At 55.1% G+C, this 25493-nt stretch overlaps 2 protein-coding genes across 2 annotated transcripts in view; one reads left to right on the forward strand and one right to left on the reverse strand.

Moving 5' to 3' along the window:
• The window catches only part of LOC142268468 (uncharacterized), a 53199-nt gene extending 50930 nt beyond the window's left edge, over positions 1–2269 (reverse strand). Inside the window, exons 1-4 of the mRNA XM_075332356.1 lie at positions 1736–2269; positions 1540–1625; positions 1254–1425; positions 1071–1209 (exon numbers count right to left, since the gene is read on the reverse strand). Of these exons, the coding sequence (XP_075188471.1) occupies positions 1071–1209; positions 1254–1425; positions 1540–1625; positions 1736–2269 (931 nt within the window). The remainder of the gene's footprint in view (positions 1–1070; positions 1210–1253; positions 1426–1539; positions 1626–1735) is intronic.
• The window catches only part of LOC142268471 (uncharacterized), a 202153-nt gene that overhangs the window by 137595 nt on the left and 39065 nt on the right, over positions 1–25493 (forward strand). The gene's annotated exons all lie outside the window — the stretch shown is intronic.

A 25493-nucleotide genomic window follows, 5' to 3' on the forward strand; every position in this document is an offset into this window, starting at 1 on the left:
AGGACTCTGGTTGAGGGGACGGTTATGTGTGGGGTCTGGAGTAGACATGACCGGTCTTGAACATTATTGTTCGGTGTTTGTAGTGAACCCAGAATTAGTTTTCGGAGTTTGGGTGCCTTAGGAATGTAACCACTGGGGGGAGCAGCGCTGTGCTCTGTGCTCGGATATACTCGGTGCTCGGATACACTCGGTGCTCGATGTTCGCTGCTCGGCCCACTGGGAGTCGCTTGCAGTGTATGAATGTCTTGCATTATATAAAGTGGATATCAAAAAGCAAATAAGAGGCTAAAACATAACTTTTAATAAAAGTATAGAAGAAACCTAATACTTCGGCCAATGTAACCATACGCATCCCCGACTGCTATCAGGATATAAGGCGTAGACCACGCCACACAAGAGAGAGCCCCTCAGGGATGCCACAAATATAACAAGCTAAACAAACAAAAAACAAAAAAAAGAAAAATATATATAGACTGTGTTTCCACGTGTTATCCACGCCTTATATCCTGATAGCAGTCTCCTTATGGTTACATTGGCCTAAGTATTAGGTCTTTCACATACTTTGGTTAAAAGTGATGTTTTTGCCTCTTATTTGCTTTTTGATATTTATTCATCAGTGGCATTGAACACATTTGCTGTATTCTATTATATAAAGTGGAGATTAAAATTAGAGAACAACAAACAATTTCCTAAACGTTGCGGTCACTGTGTCGTCCTATGTGATTATATGCCCTGTTTCCCCAAAAATAAGACATTGTCTTATATTAATTTTTGCTCCCAAAAATGCACTGATCTTATATTCAGGGGATGTCTTATTTTTCCATGAAGAAATATTCACAATTATTGATGAACAAAACCCTGAAACTTTATTATATGCTGTACAGTAGTTATCACAAACCAGCAGAACCAGACAAACCGTGAATCCTATGAAGAATGTTTTACTGCCATTACTTCCATGTACCACAATCTATGGCACATTTATTGATCACAATATTTAACAACACAATGCAAGATTTATTCAGTGACAGTCATGTCATCATCTTCTGGAACATCATCATAACAATCCAAACTTTCAATTGTTTGGTGAATTTCTTGTGACTCCATTTCTTTCAGAATCATTGGCCCAAATCTCTCATGTTTGGCAATAGCATTGTCGTTAAATGAGCTCCTCTTGTCCAGGTCGCTGCTCGTAGTGCATTTGCAATGCAACTGTCAGTGATTTTGTCCCATGAATTTTTCACACAAGTCACAACCTCTTGCAGTTTAGGCTTCACAAAGTTTCCACGCTGATTTCTCTCCATTCTGTTTTCAATGTAGTCATTGATTTCCACGCGCAAATTGTCCTTGAATGGCTTGTTTACTGCAATATCCAGAGTCTGGAGATAGGCCGCCATTCCTGCGGGAATCATTATCTGATCTACGTTTCTGTCATGAAGAAATGTCTTCATATCATTAGCGCGGTGTGTGCTGGCTGCATCCCAGACTAGCAGACCGCTATGGCTCCCTCGCATAACATGTGGCTGCATTAAGTCAACCCACTTCCTCATAATTGCTTGCGTGGCCAAGGCTTTTTCAGTTTGAAGAATAAATATGCCTGAAACACGTTCAATCTTATCCTTCTTGCCCTTAGAAATTAATAAAGGTGGGACTTTAGTGCCATCCAGACGAATTGCCAATATGCAGGTAACACGTGCACTTTTGTAAGCAGTGGAGGGAATGTACACTGAGGAGGCACCCGCTGTTCAATTGTTGGTTGAGATGCTTGGCCCATAAACACTGCCGTTTCATCCATAGCAATCATGTTGGATAGATTGTATTTAGAGAAGTCAGTGTCATCAATAAAGGACTTGAATGCAAATGCACGTTTAATAATTTCAGCATCTTCCAGCCTAAACAGTGTTGTGGATCTTCTTAAAGACAGTTCACTTCGCTGAAGGAAGCTATCCAGCCAGTGTTGTGATGCTCTGAATTCTTCGGGGGCTATTTCGAAATGTGGTGCCATTGCAAGGGCAAATTCTTTAATCTGAGCCCTATTCACAACCAAAGTCTTTGCTCTCCTGTCAATAACCCATTCACAGATCAGGTCTTCCAGCTCGGAAAATAATGGATGCCGACCTGACCCACACTTGCGCTTTTTAACATTTCCGTTGTCCACTTGTTGACTGATGTTACCGTAATCTGCTTGCCATTTTCGGACCAATCGGATATTCAGCATCTTCTCTTTGCCTTTCTTGTACTCGACGGAATAGCTCTTTCTTTTTGTGCTCATGTCTAGGGCTAAAAATATACCAACAATGTTTATTTCTTGTACTTTAGACCCTTCAGCAGAAAAGCAGACACCCCCTAAGGCCTCTTTCACATGTAAGTCAAAAACAACAAAGAAAAAGAATACCCGGCACTTCTGTAGCTGGTGCACAAGTACCGTAGGATCCAATCCCATAAGCAATGACAAAAAGAACATGGCTCTCAAATCTGGATGCAAAGAAGGTGAATTTTTATTCCCTAACACTGAATAGCACAAACGTTTCGGTCATTAACAGACGGCTCACTTCAGCGGTGGACACCGCAAGGTTAAGATAAGCACCACCCTCTTCTAGGATACTTCTCACGGAATCCCCTCTGCACACTGAGGAAGGTCTGTTAATGACCAAAACGTTGGTGCTATTCAGTGTTTGGGAATATAAATTCACCTTCTTTGCATCCGGAGTTGAGTGCCAATTCTTTTTGTCAAAAACAGACGTTTTTCACTGACGTGTTAAAGATGCAAATGGCCCTCCGTGTGCCATGATTTTGCTACACGTGATCTTCGTCTGCTACCGTATCCGTGATACTGTAACACTTGGAGATCAAGCACTCCTGTCCACGCTCCTGCTATACGTGGTGCTGATGTCTCACACTCTGCGGTCTCCGGCCCTGCTGTCTTTTACTTATGGGTCGCGGTGGCAGTTAATATTTATGAGAATAATTACCGTAGCCGGGCTGAAAGTAACAGACAGCAGAGGTAGAAACAGCAGCGCTGGAGTCAGGCGACTATAGAAAATCATTTTATTTCACAGGCACGTGTTTTCTCCAGTACATGTCACACAGATCACATCAATGGGTGGTCCGTGTGACATCAGTGCTGCCGGAGAAAACCAGACATGTCTCTGTGCGGAAAACATGGACATGCGGGTGCGCCGCACGGACACACAGTCTGTGAGAAATCACTGATGTGTGCGCAGACACATTGATTATAATGGGTCTGCATATATGTCTGTGATTCTGGTACGTATGGTATAAAAACTATATCGCAATATACGTACCGTACCAGAATCACTGTGTGTGAGGGAGGCCTAAAGAATCAAAGAATCAAAGTGACACACTGAGTGCCTGACTCACACACAGAACCACTAAAAATATGGGCCGTAAAGTACCTGGCTCCCACACACGGTCTAGAAACTGTAATGGCCGAATTGTAAAGATCTCCCACACACGGTCTGGAGATTGTAACGATTTCTCACAGCAGCTCTTGGACCACTTGTGAAGCAGGGATGGTATTGCAGCTTCCGGCCACCGGGGGAGCTCATCACATCAGCTCACCAGGGACAGAGCATGAGATATGGCTGCTATCGGCCACCAGGGAGCGCTCACCACAGGACAGCGCAGGAGGGACAGCATGCTGTTCGCTATGGCAGCAAGCAACAGGTTAATAACAGAGTGTGTACGGGGATGGCGGCAGGTGACGAGCCTCTTGCCTGCACATTTACAAGTGAAGGCCGCGGTGTGAGATATGACGGCTCCCGCCACCAGGGAAGGTCACCACAGGACAGCGCAGGAGGGACAGCATACCGTTCGCTATGGCAGTAAGCGACGAGATAATGGCAGACTGTGTGGGGGATGGCGGCAGATGACAGGCCTCTTCCCTGCAGATTTACAAGTCACGGCTGCAGAAATTTATATCGGGGTTGGGTGATGGTCATGTCATGAATGCAGCTGCTCTGCAACATTGAAGGTAGGGAACAACGTCAGCGGGCTACAAATAATCATATATCTCGGCAGCACGGTGGCTCAGTGGTTAGCACTGCAGCCTTGCAGCGCTGGGGTCCTGGGTTCTAGTCCCACTAAGGACAACATCTGCAAGGAGTTTGCATTTTCTCCCCGTGCTTGCCTGGGTTTCCTTCGGGTACTCCGGTTTCCTCCCACACTCCAAAAACATACTGATAGGGAATTTAGATTGTGAGCCCCAATGGGGACAGTGTTGCAATTGTATGTGAAGTGCTGTGGAATTAATAGCGCTATATAAGTGAATAAATATTATATTATTAATATATTATCTACATGCCCTGCATGTTGTTCTGTTCGGCGGGCATGTTTACAAATGGACACTTTCCTAGGTCTTTTTCTGGGGATGTCTTATATTTGGCAAATCAGCAAAACTTCCACTAGGTCTTACTTTCAGGGGATGTCTTATTTTCAGGCAAATATAATACTAACATGAGGAAAGGATTTTCCACTTATTTCATAATTGAATTTATTGTAAAGCACATAATGAAAATGTAAATGAGATAAATGTAAAAGAACACTGATCAATATTAGAGCATATTAGAGAACACTTTCAGCTCCTGCAAGTTATTGGTGAATCTGGCACCTGGTGCTAATTTCCTTAATTATCTGACAAACCCTATGTAACTGGCAGCCTAACTTTCCAGTTTGCACTGACCTTGTAAAAATGGTGTGTCGTTCCAAAGTGACTGAAACCCTCCAGTAGCAGGTTGTCCAGATGAAAGTCAAAGGAGTGACTTTATCAGCCATAGAAAGAGAAGTTGGTCCTTCTATGTCTGTGATTTCTAGAATATTGCATCTTTACAACATCACAAACTTTTTCAAGCCCCCCAAGAAGGCTGGTCGCCCTCGAAATACAAATGCAAGAGAGGACTGGATAATGGGGAGACTCTCCATGGGTAATTGTTTCAACACTGGAGCTGGAATTGCTCGCCAGTTCAGCACTGAACAGAGTAAAGATCTGTCGTCTACAGTGTCACAGCATTTAAGAGCATTTAGACTGAAATCCCACTCTGCAGTGACCAAACCTCTCATTAGCAGAAAGAATTACAAGGCTAGACTCACCTTTGGTGAGGAGCATGCTGTGTGGACAGAGGAGAAGTGGTCCACAGTTCATTTTAGTGATGAAAGCAAATTTAATTTCATTTGGGTCTGATGGGAAACATGTTCATCGACAAACTGGGGAAAGACTGAACCCAAAGTGTGTGAAGAAGTCAGTGAAAGGCGGTGGAGGAATTGTAATGGTTTGTGAAATGTTTTCTGCAGCAGCAGTTGGACCTCTCATACAGCTACATGGCAGAGTGAATGCAAGTGTGGATCAGAAACTTCTTCACAACACGTGGCCCCTTAATTGCGCTCATCACTCAATCAGCCAGCAATTTTCATGCAGGACAATGCCACCTGTCACACAGCAAAATGGGTAAAGCAGTTCCTTGAAACAGAAAACATTGACACACTGAAATGGCCGCCCTGAGTCCTGATCTAAACCCAAAAGAAAACCTCTGGAAAATCCTTGGAGGCAAAGTTATGGCCAAGAAACCCACAACAGTCAAAGAACTGTGGAAGAGACTGGAAGAAGAGTGGACCAAAATCACACCAGAGCAATGTGAGAGACTAGTGATGTCCTGTGGTCGTAGATGTGCTGAAGTCATTCACAGCGACGGCCTGTACACGTCCTACTGATTGGTGACTGTTATCTTCTGAAAATGCAGTTATAATCTTTCTCTGTGTTACAGTTGTGACGCCCTGGCCTATCAGGTCGTCACAGGGTATTGTGCAATCTGCCCTTCTGCAAAGTATCCGCATCCTACTTGGTTACGGGTCCCTGGCCCTTGGTGTTGCTAAGAACATGCTAATCAAAATCCTAGAAACACTCTGCACCACACCCACCAGACACACCAATGGGTAGCCTGAAGGGAATAGGGCCGCCCACTTGGGGGGTTGGTAGGGAGGGTCTGGAGTGTCAGGAGCAGACAGTTGTGGAGTGACTCTCAAGAGGAGAGGTCACGAGACAGTTGAGAGAGGAGTACTGTTGGAGGAGGTTGGGAGCAGGGCTCCTTGAGAATACTAGGTGGCAGACATTTGTCTGGGCCTGGTAGGAGCTGGAACCCCAGTCGCAGGGGATCATGACAAGGGGCACAGACCTGCCGAGGAGGGCAGCCGGCGGCCTTGTGCCATCTCCGGGCAGGGGCCAGGGCACGACGGGGTAAGTGGACCCTAGGCCGGGAAGTAGCTTGAAGTGTCCTAGTAATTCACCCGACGAGGACGGAGCCTTCAATATTCGTTCTCCACCTGCTACAAAATCGGTGTACTAGCGCAATGAGGGGAATAGGACTTTCCCAATGCACAGTCCAGAAAATCCCAAGCTTGAACCCTCAGAGCAAGCTCACTCTGTTAGCCATACGGGTGAGCGGGACCCGACTAGTTCTACATTACAGAGACCAATCAGTAGAAAGGTGCCAAGGAAAAGGCCATAGTCTAACAAGCAACACCATCGGGCACGGGATCCAGGCATGCTCCCTCCCTGCTGCAGCGGTGCTCAGAACTTGGTTTACAAGTTGTCGGTGTCAGCATCATTGGACTGAGTGAGTACGCAGTGACCCTTACCTCCCCAACGGCATCCCTTTGTCAGCATCACCAAACCCCGGGGTATTCCCCCCTACCCACGGAGGGGTTAAACACCTGGCTGCCATCCCATCGCCACTGGGTGCTCCCAATGGCAGCGGTGGTACTCCAAATTAACACACACTGTGGGTGGCGTCACAAACTTTAAACACACAACCCCCTGTAAATACCCCCCTTTTATTTCGAGTGGCCGCACGACCCCTCCCAGGTCCGGAGACCCCTCGAGCCACCGCGGATCCGGATCCGAGCAGTTCTGGCTGCTGACACGGGGGCGGTACACAGTCATTGCTGTTCTCTGATCATCACATTTTGGGCAAAATAAAGGTTTTATGTTGATAAACTTTGGATCTTTTGTAAAACCCTGCGCTAGTGGCATGGTGCACCCCTTACACAAAACCTTCAAATGTTCATCAATGTAGATTACATTATTTCTGAAAAAAGCAAGTGATCATACATTGTTCTCTAATTTTGATCTCCAGTGTACAACAGTAATAGGATGCAAATTATGCAAAGATATATGTGTATAAGTATCCACTAAGTATTAGAGTATGTATAGAGTATCCAGGAGAAATAGAGTGGAGCGTACAATAAACTAATGTAAAGAGTCCATAGAAGTAGATAACTTCCCACTATTATGGGGTCATAGTAGCAATCCCTATAGTAACACTCACATGTAAAGCAGAGTAATAGATGTTGTCAGGGAAGCAGCCCTCTGGCGCCCCCATTTTGTCAGGACAATTACGGAATTGACAGACAATAAGTAAATCAGGCCGTGGCTGTTCTGCTTTAGCGGTTATAGAGGTGCTGACAGTGAGGGTAATGTATATATGTCACCAATTCCAGCTCATGGAATATATATATACCTCGGTACAGTCACTGGTAACCCCACAATAATGCCAAGTAAGATCCTCACTGCCACCACTAATCGTTTATAGGTAGACTGGACACCCGTTACAGATAGCATAAGGTGAATTTGGGTTCTTTGTTTATATAGGGAAAAATAAACAAATCTATTACATTTTATATATTTAATCCAAAAGAATAGGCAGTGTTTATAGAAATATACAAGATTTTACAGAAGGGAACAATACAATATGTCGAGCCCCGGGGACGCTGTATCGGTGCATTACCTTCAGGGACTCCGCTGTCAGTCTGGATCTTGTCACCGGTAGGAAATCCTCTATTCGTCGTGACGCCACTCTCAGTATTGCGGTCAGTGGGGACCGCCACTGCAGGTTGAGGGTCGCCTGGGGCTGATGGTGTGTGCAGTCAGTTGGGATAGCCTCCTGAGAGTGAGGCAAGCCCCAGGGCCCGGTGTAGGTGTGTAGAACCACAAGGCGCAGAATAACTCCACACAAGCAGAATGTCTTTCAGGGGTTTTACTCACTTCAGATGGCAGGGTGAGTAACCCGGGCGTAGCTGGGATGAACCAGGCTGGAACCAGGTATCCTTCAGGCTGACTTATGATGGTGACTACCGACTCGCCTTCCTTAGCCCTTAGTGGTTTGGGGTAACCCCGACTTTTAGTCCCTATGGGGGTCACCCAGGGAAGTTGCTGAAGCCTCTCTCCCCTTCGGTTGCCGTTTGCTTGTCGCCTGGACCAGATCACTCCAGCTGCTTGCCTCCTGTGAGCTATGGGCCCTAACTGTGGCTACGTGGCTGCGGCTTTTGGGTGTTGTGGTGTGGGCTTTGAGGGCCCCACACCGGCAGGTTTAGCAAGGAAAGGTAGATCTATCCCCGCTCCGGGATCTGCCGCCCGTTTGGGCCTGGTACTCCCTAGCAGTCTCCTTACTTCCCACTCCGTGCTCTCTCTTTAGCTGAAGATGGGTTTCGGGTAGCACTCCTAGGTGACCGTTCTCCCCCGTCGGTAGCCACTGCGCGGACGCTGTCAGACTGCAACAGCCCCAGGGGTCTGCTCCTCTCTGAGCTCCCTGGACTCTGCACTGAGCCGGCTCACTTGAGGGACCTGCACTTCTCCTCCTGTCTGAGCTCCACTTCCTGCTCCTCACTCCTCCACACTCTGCTTCAGACTGTCTACTCCTCCTTCTCTTTTCCCTTTGTGCCTGCCTACGCCACCTAGCAACCAGGCTCTCTACCACACCCCTTGAGTGGAGATGGAGGCTTTTGGCCCCCTCCACTATTCCAGTGGAGGTGAAGGCTTTTCCCCCTCCTGGGATCCCCAGGGGTCCTCTCAAAGGTACATGTGTGAGACCTGATCACTATGCGCCTGTGTAGTCACACCTCGGTCAGCCTTCTGGATTACCTGTTTGTACTGTCCCCAGCATAGGTGCAGTACTCAGTGGTGCCTGACCAGGTCAGGGGCGCCACATTCCCCCTTAGTTATCACCAGCACGTCCTCGGGCTGCAAGACAACATTTTAAAATGCATAAAACATTAAAACATGGTAAAACATTTTAAAACCACCAGGTACCATACATCACCACCCTCCACCCACAAGTCCGTTAACCCACCCAAAACCCTCTCACGTTGGCCGCGCCTTCAGCCACTTCTGGCAGGATGTAGAGGCGGCTTTCATGGGCTGGTGGTTTCAGGGTATACCTGGCCTGGTGGATCCGCGCCTTCAGCCTCTTCTGGCAGGATGTAGAGGCGGCCTCCACAGTTGGTGCTGACCAGGTACCCTCTTTGTGGTGGAGAGCCAGGCCCCATAAACAGGCATGCTCTCTGGTTGCAGGTAAGCCAAGGCCCTATATACGGACGTGCTCCCTGGTTGCAGACGAGCCAAGCCCCTAAACAGGCTGGCTCTGGTGGTGGTGCCTCTGGTGTAACTATTTACACTGCGAGAGTTTGTGGCTATAGCCAGTTCATAGCCTTAAGGTTCATTTCTCACATTAGTTTATGTGGGCACATTGCTTAAACTTGAAAACGTTGCAAAACTTCAAACTGGTCAAACAGTAACTTGGGGTACTTTACTTTATGCAGATTCCTCCTCACCAGGGCTTGGGCCTGTAGGGCTGCGGCACCTGTTGGTCTCTCGATCTCTTTCTTCGTCTGTGGTAGTCTCATCAGTGGGTTCTTTGTCTGTTCTTTCTCTATCTCTGTCTTTCCTTTCTTCTTCTGTGTCTGTTTCTTTTTCTTTAGGACATGGTGTTACATCGAGTGCATACCAGCCTCTTTCTCCTTGATGCATTGTAAATTGCACTGTGTCTCCCATCCGTAGGTTTCTTCCAGGATGTCCTCTGGGCAAATGAGCTCTCACGTCTCTTCTATTGACAAAGATGCCTTCTTTCATACCAGGTGCTACTATGAAGCCGTATCCTGATTTTAGGCTGAAATCTTCCACTACTCCTCGACAAAGGGGTCCTCTGACCTGGGCTTTGGCCCTTCTCAGGAACCGTTTCTCCTCTAGGTCTCTGGCCGTTATTTCATCTCTCTGCTCTGGGGACTGCGGTGCAGGAAAAGACTGGGTTCTGCTACGGCGCCGTGTCTTGCGGACTGGATTCTGCGAGGTACAGCTTACAAGCTCCCAGGTGAGGCTTTTGGGTAGATCTTCTTCAGCAGACGGTGTTAGGTCTTCCTCATCCCAGCGGGAATATGGCAGCATCTCTGGCTCTGGGCATGGAGCCACTGCCAGTGGCTCCTGAGTCAGCTCCTCAGCTTCCTGGCCTCCTCTCCCCCTTAGTTCTTCTGAGCACTCCTTTGGTGGCAGTGCTGGGGATGGACTTTCATCAGCAGGCCCAGGCGGGGGACTCTTTGGCGTGGTTGCTGCAGGGGTTGCCGGAATCCTCTTGGGGGTGTGCGGAGGAAGCAAATACTGGTCCACCAACTCTTGTGGGAATTGAGCCTCTAGGTCAGCCTTCAGCTTCCAGTATTCGGGGTCCTCCCCCAGCGTGGGCTTCCTAGCAGGGACCTCCTTGGACTGGGGAGCGGTGTCTGCTCTGGCCTGGCAGGCCGGGGTAAATGGTGATACAATCTTGTCTTGGCGGGCCGCGCCTGACATGGCGGCGGCCTGGTCTTGGCGGGCCGCGCCCGACATGGCGGCGGCCTGGTCTTGGCGGGCCGCGCCTGGCATGGCGGCGGCCTGGATCAGCGTCGCTGTTGCAGCTGGCGTCTTAGCGGGCATCGCTACTATGGCCGGTTCTTGGCGGGCCGGGCTGGGCATCGCTGCGGCGGCCTGGATTGGCGTCGCTGCCGCGATGGGATCTTTGCAGGCTGGGCTGGGCGTCGCTGCAGTGATCTGGGCTTGGCGGGCCGCACCTGGCGTGGCTGCGGCCTGGTTCAGCACCTCACTTGCGGCGCGGACGAGCGTTGCTGCTGCGGTGGGGTCTCGGCGGGCCGGGCCTAGCATGGCGGCGGCCTGGGTCAGCGTCACACCTGCGGCGCGGATGAGGGTCGCGGTGGCAGCCGGTTCTTTACGGGCCGGACTGGGCGTTGCTGCAGGGACCGGGTCTCGGTGGGCCGAGCAGGGCATCGCTGCGGCGGCCTGGGCTTGGCGGGCTGCACCTGGCGTGGCTGCGGCCTGCTTCAGCGTCGCCGCGCCGGACGCCTCTTCAGGGACCGCGGGCATGGCAGCAGGGATCGGGGCACTCGCGCTGACAGGGGCAACACTGGACTCACCCATCGTTGGCAGCATCGGGGTCTGAGTCGTCACCGCCCGGTCTGGCACTCGGCGCGCGGCTCTCTCTTCATAGGCCTGAACCGCCGCGGTCATTCCCAGGAACTCCGCACGTCCCTCTCTGATCTGCCTTCCGACCCTGGCTTCCAGTTGATCGCAGAACTCGGCAAGCTCCCGACACCACCAGGCAGCGGAGCCTGGCTCTGGGTCTCTGTGTTCAGACGCCATTTTCTCTAGCAGCAGACTTCTGGCTCCCTTTCTGTCCCGACGTCTCTGAACGCTTCCGCTCTCTTCACTTGCGAGGTCAGGACTCTGCAGGGGATCTCTGGGTAGCCACACCTCTTCGTGGGCGGTAACTTCTCCCAGCGCGGGCTGCTGTTGTTTTTCAGCGCGCTTTTCATGGTGGCAATATGGCGGCGCTTCCAATTTTCCAAGCGGACCGCCCAGGCACATGGTCACCTGTCTGAACAGGTCTAGTCCTTATCCTGTTCGTGACGCCAGATGTCGAGCCCCGGGGACGCTGTATCGGTGCATTACCTTCAGGGACTCCGCTGTCAGTCTGGATCTTGTCACCGGTAGGAAATCCTCTATTCGTCGTGACGCCACTCTCAGTATTGCAGTCAGTGGGGACCGCCACTGCAGGTTGAGGGTCGCCTGGGGCTGATGGTGTGTGCAGTCAGTTGGGATAGCCTCCTGAGAGTGAGGCAAGCCCCAGGGCCCGGTGTAGGTGTGTAGAACCACAAGGCGCAGAATAACTCCACACAAGCAGAATGTCTTTCAGGGGTTTTACTCACTTCAGATGGCAGGGTGAGTAACCCGGGCGTAGCTGGGATGAACCAGGCTGGAACCAGGTATCCTTCAGGCTGACTTATGATGGTGACTACCGACTCGCCTTCCTTAGCCCTTAGTGGTTTGGGGTAACCCCGACTTTTAGTCCCTATGGGGGTCATCCAGGGAAGTTGCTGAAGCCTCTCTCCCCTTCGGTTGCCGTTTGCTTGTCGCCTGGACCAGATCACTCCAGCTGCTTGCCTCCTGTGAGCTATGGGCCCTAACTGTGGCTACGTGGCTGCGGCTTTTGGGTGTTGTGGTGTGGGCTTTGAGGGCCCCACACCGGCAGGTTTAGCAAGGAAAGGTAGATCTATCCCCGCTCCGGGATCTGCCGCCCGTTTGGGCCTGGTACTCCCTAGCAGTCTCCTTACTTCCCACTCCGTGCTCTCTCTTTAGCTGAAGATGGGTTTCGGGTAGCACTCCTAGGTGACCGTTCTCCCCCGTCGGTAGCCACTGCGCGGACGCTGTCAGACTGCAACAGCCCCAGGGGTCTGCTCCTCTCTGAGCTCCCTGGACTCTGCACTGAGCCGGCTCACTTGAGGGACCTGCACTTCTCCTCCTGTCTGAGCTCCACTTCCTGCTCCTCACTCCTCCACACTCTGCTTCAGACTGTCTACTCCTCCTTCTCTTTTCCCTTTGTGCCTGCCTACGCCACCTAGCAACCAGGCTCTCTACCACACCCCTTGAGTGGAGATGGAGGCTTTTGGCCCCCTCCACTATTCCAGTGGAGGTGAAGGCTTTTCCCCCTCCTGGGATCCCCAGGGGTCCTCTCAAAGGTACATGTGTGAGACCTGATCACTATGCGCCTGTGTAGTCACACCTCGGTCAGCCTTCTGGATTACCTGTTTGTACTGTCCCCAGCATAGGTGCAGTACTCAGTGGTGCCTGACCAGGTCAGGGGCGCCACAAATACTATATATACAATCACATAAAATAAAAGAGAAAAATGAAAGAAAATTACACCTGGTTACGGATATAGCTCAAATATAGGGGGAGAGGCACTCCAGAAGAATTCGGACAATCCCATACAGAGCTATATATTCCTTTAGGCATTCACCAAGATTATAATGGGGCACTTGATTTTATTCACTACGAAAGGCCCACAGAACCTCCCCTCTGGTGACCTATGTCAGGGCCAGAAAGGGCATGTGCTCCTGTGTCCAGATAATTATGTAATTGTCACTTTTCTTATATCTCCGCCTCTGAGCGTCCCACGCGGAAGATATTGCCATCATATTTCCTATGATGGTTTTAGCAGATCATGGATAGTAAACATGACATGACTGGTATGTTCTAGTTGGCAGATATTAATTTGAGGCTCATACGTATGTCCAATAAGTAAAATAACATATGTCTTATGTGTGTCCCTAAACCCTGAGGCTGAAGGTGTGCCCACCATATTTGTGTGACTTATGTACCGCTCAATATTAGTAACGTTACATAGGTGCCAAATTTACTGGGAGAACAGTTTTCATCCCAGCATCTGTATTTGTGAAGGAAGCCACTACTCCGCCTTCATATACACAATCTCCAGCCTGACCGTCTTTCTTGGCAGTTTTAATTACTGATGGACACCACCGGTCCTGAGGTTCAATGAGACTTGCTTCCTTAATTATGTTGGTCACATAGCTGCTAGGTGAACATTTGCTGGTGCCTACTGTTCATGAGAGGGAGGGGGTCACTTCTAGGTTTGGAGCAGTGAAAACATCTTTGCTTATTACATCTTCATGCATACCTCCCAACTTTTAAAGAAGGAAAAGAGGGACAAAGTTTGCGGCGCGCGTAGCGCGCCGCGGCAAATTTTTAGGCCACGCCCCCTAACCACACCCATTTCACAGTCACGCCCATATCCACTCCCCATCCACACCCATTCAGCACAAACACGCAGGCAGCCGGCGGGCCTCCAGCACGGACACGCAGGCAGCCGGCGGGCCTCCAGCACGGACACGCAGGCAGCCGGCGGGCCTCCAGCACGGACACGCAGGCAGCCGGCGGGCCTCCAGCACGGACACGCAGGCAGCCGGCGGGCCTCCAGCACGGACACGCAGGCAGCCGGCGGGCCTCCAGCACGGACACGCAGGCAGCCGGCGGGCCTCCAGCACGGACACGCAGGCAGCCGGCGGGCCTCCAGCACGGACACGCAGGCAGCCGGCGGGCCTCCAGCACGGACACGCAGGCAGCCGGCGGGCCTCCAGCACGGACACGCAGGCAGCCGGCGGGCCTCCAGCACGGACACGCAGGCAGCCGGCGGGCCTCCAGCACGGACACGCAGGCAGCCGGCGGGCCTCCAGCACGGACACGCAGGCAGCCGGCGGGCCTCCAGCACGGACACGCAGGCAGCCGGCGGGCCTCCAGCACGGACACGCAGGCAGCCGGCGGGCCTCCAGCACGGACACGCAGGCAGCCGGCGGGCCTCCAGCACGGACACGCAGGCAGCCGGCGGGCCTCCAGCACGGACACGCAGGCAGCCGGCGGGCCTCCAGCACGGACACGCAGGCAGCCGGCGGGCCTCCAGCACGGACACGCAGGCAGCCGGCGGGCCTCCAGCACGGACACGCAGGCAGCCGGCGGGCCTCCAGCACGGACACGCAGGCAGCCGGCGGGCCTCCAGCACGGACACGCAGGCAGCCGGCGGGCCTCCAGCACGGACACGCAGGCAGCCGGCGGGCCTCCAGCACGGACACGCAGGCAGCCACAGTGAGGCGGCCGGTCGCCCGCACAGTGAGGCGGCCGGTCGCCTTCACAGACAGGCAGCCGGCCGCCTTCACAGACAGGCGGCGGGCCGCCCGCACAGAGAGGCGGCCAGCCGCCCGCACAGAGAGGCGGCCGGCTGCCCGCACAATGAGGCGGCGGGCCGCCCGCACAGACAGGCGGCGGGGGGCGCCCGCACAGACAGGCGGCAGGGGGGCGCCCGCACAGACAGGCGGCAGGGGGGGCGCCCGCACAGACAGGCGGCAGGGGGGCGCCCGCACAGACAGGCGGCAGGGGGGCGCCCGCACAGACAGGCGGCAGGGGGGCGCCCGCACAGACAGGCGGCGGGGGGCGCCCGCACAGACAGGCGGCGGGTGGCGCCCGCACAGACAGGCGGCAGGGGGGCGCCCGCACAGACAGGTGGCGGGCCGACCGCACAGACAGGCGGCCGGCCGACCGCACAGACAGGCGGCCGGCCGACCGCACAGACAGGCTCCGGCCGGGGGTGAGGGGGGAGGGAGGGAAATCAGCGCTGGGGAGATTAGTTTACTGTACCAGCAGCAGCACAGGCAGCGCTCCTCTCTATGCCACGTCTACTAGGATGGTAGGAGGGAAAAGCAGGGAGGCGGAGAGAGAGTGGGTGGGCGGAGCCCGGGAGCCGGCCGTCCCGCCCGTGGCAACGGGACAAACAACGTAAAGCGTGAAAGTCCCGCTGTATCCGGGACGGTTGGGAGGTATGCAGCATGTTAGAATGTGTACATAAGATCCCGCTGGTGGTGGCCGCAGCTTATAGGCCCCAAATCTGGTGACAGGTTCCCTTTAAAGTGAACCTGTCAGGTGCAATATGCACTCAGAGCCAGGAGCAGTTCTGGGCACATATTGCTAATCCCTGCCTAACCGTCCCTGTATACACTAGCATAGATAAAGAGATCAAGAACAAATATTTTTAAAGATCTTATATCTTATGCTAATGAGCGCGGGGACTAGTCCCAAGGGCGTTACTTCACTTGGCTAGTCGGCTCGCATAGCATGTTAGCATGTTATTACGCCCCTGTGTGAGTACTAATACGCTATGTGAGCCGACTAGCCAAGTGAAGTAACGCCCTTGGGACTAGTCCCCGCGCTAATTAGCATAAGATATAAGCTCTTTAAAAATACTTTTTCTATAGATGCCTTTATCTATGCTGGTGTATACAGGGACAGTTAGGGAGGGATTAGCAATATACACCCAGAACTGCTCCTGGCTCTGAGTGCAGATTGCACCTGATAGGTTCCCTTTAAAGGGAAACTGTCACCAGAAATTTAGCAAAAAAAATAAAAGATTCCCCTCTGCAGCTCCTGGGCTGCATTCTGGAAAGGTTCCTGTTGTTATTGTGCCCACTTTGAGACCTAAAAAAATACTTTATGAAGTCTTACCTTTTTGTATGCAAATCTGTTTTTATGGTCACGGGGGCGGGCTGCCTGGCGTCCGTTATTCCCCCTCCTGCCGTTGTACGCCGTCCCCCATTGCTCATTTCCATACATGAGGACGCCTTCCTCATGTAACTGTCCTCCTGAAGTTTTGTGCATGCCCAGTGCCACTCTCGCGGGAGTAAGCACTGTGCAAAGTGTGAACGCTTTTGAGGTGATTGCGCAGGCGCGAGATTATGGGCGGCGCTGTGATTGTCATCAGCAGCGTCATCCAAGTACCTGCCCATAATCTTGTGCCCGCGCTTCTCACTCTGCCTCCACCGTTATGCGCAAGCACTGGCCATATGAACCACGTTACCTATTACCATGGGCGCGAGATTATGGGCGGCGCTGTGATTGTCATCAGCAGCGTCATCCAAGTACCCACCCATAATCTCGTGCCCGCGCTTCTCACTCTGCCTCCACTGTTATGCGCAAGCACTGTCCATATGAACCATGTTACCTATTACCATGGGCGCGAGATTATGGGCGGCGCTGTGATTGTCATCAGCAGCGTCATCCAAGTACCCGCCCATAATCTCGTGCCCGCGCTTCTCACTCTGCCTCCACCGTTATGCGCAAGCACTGTCCATATGAACCATGTTACCTATTACCGTGGGCGCGAGATTATGGGCGGCGCTGTGATTGTCATCAGCAAAGTCATCCAAGTACCCGCCCATAATCTCGTGCAAGCGGTAATAGGTAACATGGTTCATATGGCCAGCACTTGCGCATAACGGTGGAGTCAGAGGGAAAAGTGCGGGCACGAGATTATGGGCGGGTACTTGGTTAACGCTGTTGATGACAATCACAGCGCCGCCCATAATCTCGTGCCTGCGCAATCACCTGAAAAAGCGTTCACATGCGCAAATCTTCGGGAGGACAGTTACATGAGGAAGGCGTTCTTGTGTATGTAAATGAGCAATGGGGGACTGCGTAAAGCGGCAGGAGGGGGAATAACGGACGCCAGACAGCCCGCCCCCGTGACCATAAAAACACATTTGCATACAAAAAGGTAAGACTTCATAAAGTATTTTTGTAGGTCTCAAAGGGGGCACAATAGCAACAGGAACCTTTCTAGAAGCAGCCCAGGAGCTGCAGAGGGGAATCTATTACTTTTATTGTGAAATTTCTGCTGACATGTTCCCTTTAACTGGTAGGGCAGCCAGGATAAAGCAGAGCTGAAGTTGTTGGGAAGCTAGGACCCAGCAGCTCTACAGGCAGGAGACCACTGATCGGTAAGCTAATAGAAGCCTGCAGATGCCACTCTGCATAGGTTATTACTGGCCAGTGCTATCTGCAGGAGAGAGAAGTGCTGATTGCACGGTCTCCTCAGCTTCCTGACTCCCCGCGTGTCTGCAGCAGTGAGAAGCCGCACAGGGGGAGTCAGAGAACAGCTGCAGAGAAACGCAGGCTCCGGGACTGGGGGGGTCGGCTCTGGGGGAGGGGGGGGGTCGCTCTGCTGCAGGGGGATCGCTCTGCTGCAGGGGGTGATTCATACCTCAGCAGCAGTCACAGGAGTAGGTGCGCGGTCGGCTCTGTAATGAATAGAAGGGAGAAACAGCGAGGCGGGGCTACAGTGGGTGGGTGGAGCCCGGGATAAACAGCCTCACGGGCGGGACCCGGGATCAAAGGCTCAGAAGAGGGACTGTCCCGCTGTATCCGGGACGGTTGGGAGGTATGCTTCATGACAATGTGCATCCCCGCACCCTAATGGGTGATTCATTCTTTCTTTGTTCGGGAGGTGTCTAAAGAGGGAAAGGGTTCGGTATATATAGACCTGCTGGTGGCTGGGAGCCTATTATCAGTGGAGGGGTCATAAGAGGAAGCCACATGACCAGTCACATGGCTGGCAGCTAATTAGCAATGGAGATGTCATGAGGGTAAGTCACATGACCAATCACATGGCCAGCAGTCATTTTTCAATGGAAGTGTCGTAGGTAGGGATGAGCGAATCCGAACTGTAAAGTTCAAGGTTCTTACGAAACACCAGGTGTCCGGGTCTCGCACCCGAGCACGGACTTTTAATTTACTTCCATTTGTCATCTGAATAAAACTTGTTGAAATTCTGCAGCGCAGCCAACCAGCAAGCTTTTAGGTTGCGGGCACGTCCAAAGCCATCGCAGCCATGCCAAGTATTAGCATGGCTGTGACTGGCCGGCGTACCATGTGACCAAGCTCGTACGAAGGCCGGATCACAGGCTGTGCAGCCATTTTGCTGTGAATAACACAGGGGTAGGACGCTGTTATAGTCAGGGATGGTGTTAGGTTCCAGTGTGGCATACTGTTACAAAAGACTCTGTATTGTGACTGTGCACCAGTTTTTGTGGGCTCAATCTCTGAACATATTGTAGTGCATCGCAGTAGGTCCTGTGTAGGAAATATTAAACAAGCTCTATTTGGCCTCTGCACACCACTTTTTGTGGGCTTAATCATACCTCCCAACCGTCCCGGATACAGCGGGACAGTTCCTCTTTTGAGCCTTTGATCCCGAGTCCCGCCCGTGAGGCTGTTTGTCCCGCCCACCCACTGTAGCCCCGCCTCGCTGTTTCTCCCTTCTATTCATTACAGAGTCGAGCACGCACCTTGAAACTCCTGTGACTGCTGCTGAGGTATGAATCACCCCCTGCAGCAGAGCCGCCCCCCCCTGCAGCAGAGCCGCCCCCCCCTGCACCAGAGAAGACCCCCCCCTCCCCCAGAGCGGACATCCCCAGTCCCGAAGCCTGCGTTTCCCTGCAGCTGTTCTCTGATTCCCCGTGTGCGGCTTCTCACTGCTGCAGACACACGGGGAATCAGGAAGCTGAGGATCAGCACTTATCTGTCCTGCAGATAGCACTGGCCAGTAATAACCTATGCAGAGTGACATCTGCCAGTCTTCTATTAGCTTACCGATCAGTGGTCTCCTGCCTGTGGAGCTGCTGGGTCCTAGCTTCCCAACAGGTTCAGCTCTGCTTTATCCTGGCTCCCCTACCAGTTAAAGGGAAACTGTCAGCAGAAATTTCACAATAAAAATAAAAGATTCCCCTCTGCAGCTCCTGGGCTGCTTCTAGAAAGGTTCCTGTTGTTATTGTGCCCCCTTTGAGACCTACAAAAATACTTTATGAAGTCTTACCTTTTTGTATGCAAATGTGTTTTTATGGTCACGGGGGCGGGCTGTCTGGCGTCCGTTATTCCCCCTCCTGCCGCTTTACGCAGTCCCCCATTGCTCATTTACATACACAAGGATGCCTTCCTCATGTAACTGTCCTCCCGAAGTTTTGCGCATGTCAACGCTTTTTCAGGTGATTGCGCAGGCACGAGATTATGGGCTGCGCTGTGATTGTCATCAGCAGCGTTAACCAAGTACCCGCCCATAATCTCGTGCCCGCACTTTTCCCTCTGACTCCACCGTTATGCGCAAGTGCTGGCCATATGAACCATGTTACCTATTACTGCTTGCACGAGATTATGGGCGGGTACTTGGATGACTTTGCTGATGACAATCACAGCGCCGCCCATAATCTCGCGCCCACGGTAATAGGTAACATGGTTCATATGGATAGTGCTTGTGCATAACGGTGGAGGCAGAGTGAGAAGCGTGGGCACGAGATTATGGGTGGGTACTTGGATGACGCTGCTGATGACAATCACAGCGCCGCCCATAATCTCACGCCTGCGCAATCACCTCAAAAGCGTTCACACTTTGCACAGTGCTCAGTCCCGCGAGAGTGGCACTGGGCATGCACAAAACTTCAGGAGGACAGTTACATGAGGAAGGCGTCCTCATGTATGGAAATGAGCAATGGGGGACGGCGTACAACGGCAGGAGGGGGAATAACGGACGCCAGACAGCCCGCCCCCGTGACCATAAAAACAGATTTGCATACAAAAAGGTAAGACTTCATAAAGTATTTTTTTAGGTCTCAAAGGGGGCACAATAGCAACAGGAACCTTTCCAGAATGCAGCCCAGGAGCTGCAGAAGGGGAATATTTTATTTTTTTTGCTAAATTTCTGGTGACGGGTTCCCTTTAAAGGGAACCTATCAGGTGCAATCTGCACTCAGAGCCAGGAGCAGTTCTGGGTGTATATTGCTAATCCCTCCCTAACTGTCCCTGTATACACTAGCATAGATAAAGGCATCTATAGAAAAAGTATTTTTAAAGAGCTTATATCTTATGCTAATTAGCGCGGGGACTAGTCCCAAGGGCGTTACTTCACTTGGCTAGTCGGCTCACATAGCGTGTTAGTACTCACACAGGGGCGTAATAACATGCTAACATGCTATGCGAGCCGACTAGCCAAGTGAAGTAACGCCCTTGGGACTAGTCCCCGCGCTAATTAGCATAAGATATAAGATCTTTAAAAATATTTGTTCTTGATCTCTTTATCTATGCTAGTGTATACAGGGACGGTTAGGCAGGGATTAGCAATATACACCCAGAACTGCTCCTGGCTCTGAGTGCATATTGCACCTGACAGGTTCCCTTTAAAGGGAACCTGTCACCAGATTTGGGGCCTATAAGCTGCGGCCACCACCAGCGGGATCTTATGTACACATTCTAACATGCTGCATACCTCCCAACCGTCCCGGATACAGCGGGACTTTCACGCTTTACGTTGTTTGTCCCGTTGCCACGGGCGGGACGACCGGCTCCCGGGCTCCGCCCACCCACTCTCTCTCCGCCTCCCTGCTTTTCCCTCCTACCATCCTAGTAGACGTGGCATAGAGAGGAGCGCCGCCTGTGCTGCTGCTGGTACAGTAAACTAATCTCCCCAGCGCTGATTTCCCTCCCTCCCCCCTCACCCCCGGCCGGAGCCTGTCTGTGCGGTCGGCCGGCCGCCTGTCTGTGCGGTCGGCCCGCCACCTGTCTGTGCGGGCGCCCCCCTGCCGCCTGTCTGTGCGGGCGCCCCCCTGCCGCCTGTCTGTGCGGGCACCCCCCTGCCGCCTGTCTGTGCGGGCGCCCCCCTGCCGCCTGTCTGTGCGGGCGCCCCCCTGCCGCCTGTCTGTGCGGGCGCCCCCCGCCGCCTGTCTGTGCGGGCGTCCCCCGCCGCCTGTCTGTGCGGGCGCCCCCCGCCGCCTGTGTGTGCGGGCGCCCCCCGCCGCCTGTCTGTGCGGGCGTCCCCCGCCGCCTGTCTGTGCGGGCGCCCCCCTGCCGCCTGTCTGTGCGGGCGCCCCCCTGCCGCCTGTCTGTGCGGGCGCCCCCCTGCCGCCTGTCTGTGCGGGCGCCCCCCGCCGCCTGTCTGTGCGGGCGTCCCCCGCCGCCTGTCTGTGCGGGCGCCCCCCGCCGCCTGTGTGTGCGGGCGGCCGGCCGCCTGTCTGTGAAGGCGACCGGCTGCCTCTCTGTTCGGGCCGCCTCTTTGTGCGGTCGGCCCGCGCCTCTCTGTGCGTTGGCCCGCCACCTGTCTGTGCGGGCGCCCCCCGCCGCCTCATTGTGCGGGCGGCCGGCCGCCTCTCTGTGCGGGCGGCCGGCCGCCTCTCTGTGCGGGCGGCCCGCCTCCTGTCTGTGAAGGCGGGTGGCCGGCCGCCTGTCTGTGAAGGCGACCGGCCGCCTCACTGTGCGGGCGACCGGCCGCCTCACTGTGGCTGCCTGCGTGTCCGTGCTGGAGGCCCGCCGGCTGCCTGCGTGTCCGTGCTGGAGGCCCGCCGGCTGCCTGCGTGTCCGTGCTGGAGGCCCGCCGGCTGCCTGCGTGTCCGTGCTGGAGGCCCGCCGGCTGCCTGCGTGTCCGTGCTGGAGGCCCGCCGGCTGCCTGCGTGTCCGTGCTGGAGGCCCGCCGGCTGCCTGCGTGTCCGTGCTGGAGGCCCGCCGGCTGCCTGCCTGTCCGTGCTGGAGGCCCGCCGGCTGCCTGCGTGTCCGTGCTGGAGGCCCGCCGGCTGCCTGCCTGTCCGTGCTGGAGGCCCGCCGGCTGCCTGCGTGTCCGTGCTGGAGGCCCGCCGGCTGCCTGCGTGTCCGTGCTGGAGGCCCGCCGGCTGCCTGCGTGTCCGTGCTGGAGGCCCGCCGGCTGCCTGCGTGTCCGTGCTGGAGGCCCGCCGGCTGCCTGCGTGTCCGTGCTGGAGGCCCGCCGGCTGCCTGCGTGTCCGTGCTGGAGGCCCTCCGGCTGCCTGCCTGTCCGTGCTGGAGGCCCGCCGGCTGCCTGCGTGTCCGTGCTGGAGGCCCGCCGGCTGCCTGCGTGTCCGTGCTGGAGGCCCGCCGGCTGCCTGCGTGTCCGTGCTGGAGGCCCGCCGGCTGCCTGCGTGTCCGTGCTGGAGGCCCGCCGGCTGCCTGCGTGTCCGTGCTGGAGGCCCGCCGGCTGCCTGCGTGTCCGTGCTGGAGGCCCGCCGGCTGCCTGCGTGTCCGTGCTGGAGGCCCGCCGGCTGCCTGCCTGTCCGTGCTGGAGGCCCGCCGGCTGCCTGCGTGTCCGTGCTGGAGGCCCGCCGGCTGCCTGCGTGTCCGTGCTGGAGGCCCGCCGGCTGCCTGCCTGTCCGTGCTGGAGGCCCGCCGGCTGCCTGCGTGTCCGTGCTGGAGGCCCGCCGGCTGCCTGCGTGTCCGTGCTGGAGGCCCGCCGGCTGCCTGCGTGTCCGTGCTGGAGGCCCGCCGGCTGCCTGCGTGTCCGTGCTGGAGGCCCGCCGGCTGCCTGCGTGTCCGTGCTGGAGGCCCGCCGGCTGCCTGCGTGTCCGTGCTGGAGGCCCGCCGGCTGCCTGCGTGTCCGTGCTGGAGGCCCGCCGGCTGCCTGCCTGTCCGTGCTGGAGGCCCGCCGGCTGCCTGCGTGTCCGTGCTGGAGGCCCGCCGGCTGCCTGCGTGTCCGTGCTGGGGGCCCGCCGGCTGCCTGCGTGTCCGTGCTGGAGGCCCGCCGGCTGCCTGCGTGTCCGTGCTGGGGGCCCGCCGGCTGCCTGCGTGTCCGTGCTGGAGGCCCGCCGGCTGCCTGCCTGTCCGTGCTGGAGGCCCGCCGGCTGCCTGCGTGTCCGTGCTGGAGGCCCGCCGGCTGCCTGCGTGTCCGTGCTGGAGGCCCGCCGGCTGCCTGCGTGTCCGTGCTGGAGGCCCGCCGGCTGCCTGCGTGTCCGTGCTGGAGGCCCGCCGGCTGCCTGCGTGTCCGTGCTGGAGGCCCGCCGGCTGCCTGCGTGTCCGTGCTGGAGGCCCGCCGGCTGCCTGCGTGTCCGTGCTGGAGGCCCGCCGGCTGCCTGCCTGTCCGTGCTGGAGGCCCGCCGGCTGCCTGCGTGTCCGTGCTGGAGGCCCGCCGGCTGCCTGCGTGTCCGTGCTGGAGGCCCGCCGGCTGCCTGCGTGTCCGTGCTGGAGGCCCGCCGGCTGCCTGCCTGTCCGTGCTGGAGGCCCGCCGGCTGCCTGCGTGTCCGTGCTGGAGGCCCGCCGGCTGCCTGCGTGTCCGTGCTGGAGGCCCGCCGGCTGCCTGCGTGTCCGTGCTGGAGGCCCGCCGGCTGCCTGCGTGTCCGTGCTGGAGGCCCGCCGGCTGCCTGCGTGTCCGTGCTGGAGGCCCGCCGGCTGCCTGCGTGTCCGTGCTGGAGGCCCGCCGGCTGCCTGCGTGTCCGTGCTGGAGGCCCGCCGGCTGCCTGCGTGTCCGTGCTGGAGGCCCGCCGGCTGCCTGCGTGTCCGTGCTGAATGGGTGTGGATGGGGAGTGGATATGGGCGTGACTGTGAAATGGGTGTGGTTAGGGGGCGTGGCCTAAAAATTTGCCGCGGCCCGCTACGCGCGCCGCAAACTTTGTCCCTCTTTTCCTTTTTTAAAAGTTGGGAGGTATGCTGTACATTCTAGCTGCTTCACTACTGAAGAAGCTAGAATGTACGGGCTCCTTCCTGGGCCTGACTACAGCCTGTACATTCTAGGCTCAACCCACACTAGATATATGGCTGCTCTGTGCTTACAGGACCTGTGATGATGTCACATAGAGGGGAGGAGTCAGGGTCACATGATCAGCTCCTCAGTGTATGCTAGTGATGGGCAGTCCGGCTCTTTTTGGTGATCCGGTTTCCATGGCTCCATTCACCAAAAAGAGCCGGCTCATTCACCTCGTTCTCGGCTCCTTATTAAATATGTGTTCACCCCAGGTGAACACATTTAAAATTACAGTGATGCCGCGGAAGCCACGCCCACCCGTGGCTGAACCCCTGCCCACCTACAAAGGGACCAATTAGATCGCCGGGTGGGCGGGGTTTAGCTGCGGGTGGGCGTGGTTTCAGCGGGGAAAGAGCCGTTTAGCAATTTTAGTGGCTCACTTTGGTGATCCTCTCGTTCCCTGCAGAGAGCCGGATCTTTGTGTTGGATCGTTCGAGATCAACACATCACTATAGTAAAGGCATCATGTGTTTGGTAACAGTAAAGGACGAGGATCGCACCGGCCAACGCGTTTCCAGCAGTTGTTGCTCTTACTCAGAGCATCCATGTAATAAAATTGTGGCGCCCCTGAATATATCAGGGTGCCACAGGGTTCTGCAATCCTTACCCAGGGTGCAGGGCCTACCCCCCCCCCCATGGTTCCAGGTTCCTAATAACCGCTGTCACCATATCAGCACTACAAATCCCAACCACACCTCACATCAAACCTGTCAGACACACCAGTGGATTGGTTAAGCTGGGATAGCGCCACCCACCTAGGGGTCAGGAAGACTGGTGGGAGGGAGGAAGTGGAGAGCAGAGCAGTTGAGTAGTAGCCCTCAAATAGTGAGGACCTGGGAGTTGTAGCTCCCGGCGAGTGAAACCAAGGTTGGGTCGCAGACGGTGGTCGGGGACCACAGGAGTCGGGGACATTGGATACGGTGCGATGGACATAGTCTAGGAGGACTGTCGGCATCAGAACCCCAAAAGAACTGACCGGTACCGAGCACGGCGAGGTACAGGACCCTAGGTCAGGAGCAGGTTCATCCGTCCTGATAATTACTTGGGAGGGAGAGTATCTTCATGAACTTCCCTAGGATCTCAAAGATTGAAGGCATCAGCACAACGCGGGGGATAGGGTTTCCCATATAAAGCAGCTTAATTGAAATCCCAGGTGCCAGCCATGAAGAGCACAGCTGCCCTACACACAGGTGGCGGGGCCCCAACAGCTTTATGCCAAGGGGCCACAACAGACAACTAAAATTGTGCATAGAGGCAGGGTCCGAACTATCAAGTGACACCGGTGGGAGCGGACATCCGGACGGGCTCCTCTGTAGTGACTGGATGCATAGAGACTTTGGTTTATCTTCAGTGTAAGAGTCTGCTTTATAATCCTCATCCTGCACCACGACTACCCACAATGAGTACCCTGGTCCCCTGCACCTGCGCTCCCAAATATCCCACACCAAAACCCCAGAGGCCGGGGCCTTCCCTACCTGCGGA

This window comes from Anomaloglossus baeobatrachus, unplaced genomic scaffold (genome assembly GCF_048569485.1).
Source record: "Anomaloglossus baeobatrachus isolate aAnoBae1 unplaced genomic scaffold, aAnoBae1.hap1 Scaffold_302, whole genome shotgun sequence".
In the NCBI taxonomy this organism is placed as follows: domain Eukaryota; kingdom Metazoa; phylum Chordata; class Amphibia; order Anura; family Aromobatidae; genus Anomaloglossus; species Anomaloglossus baeobatrachus.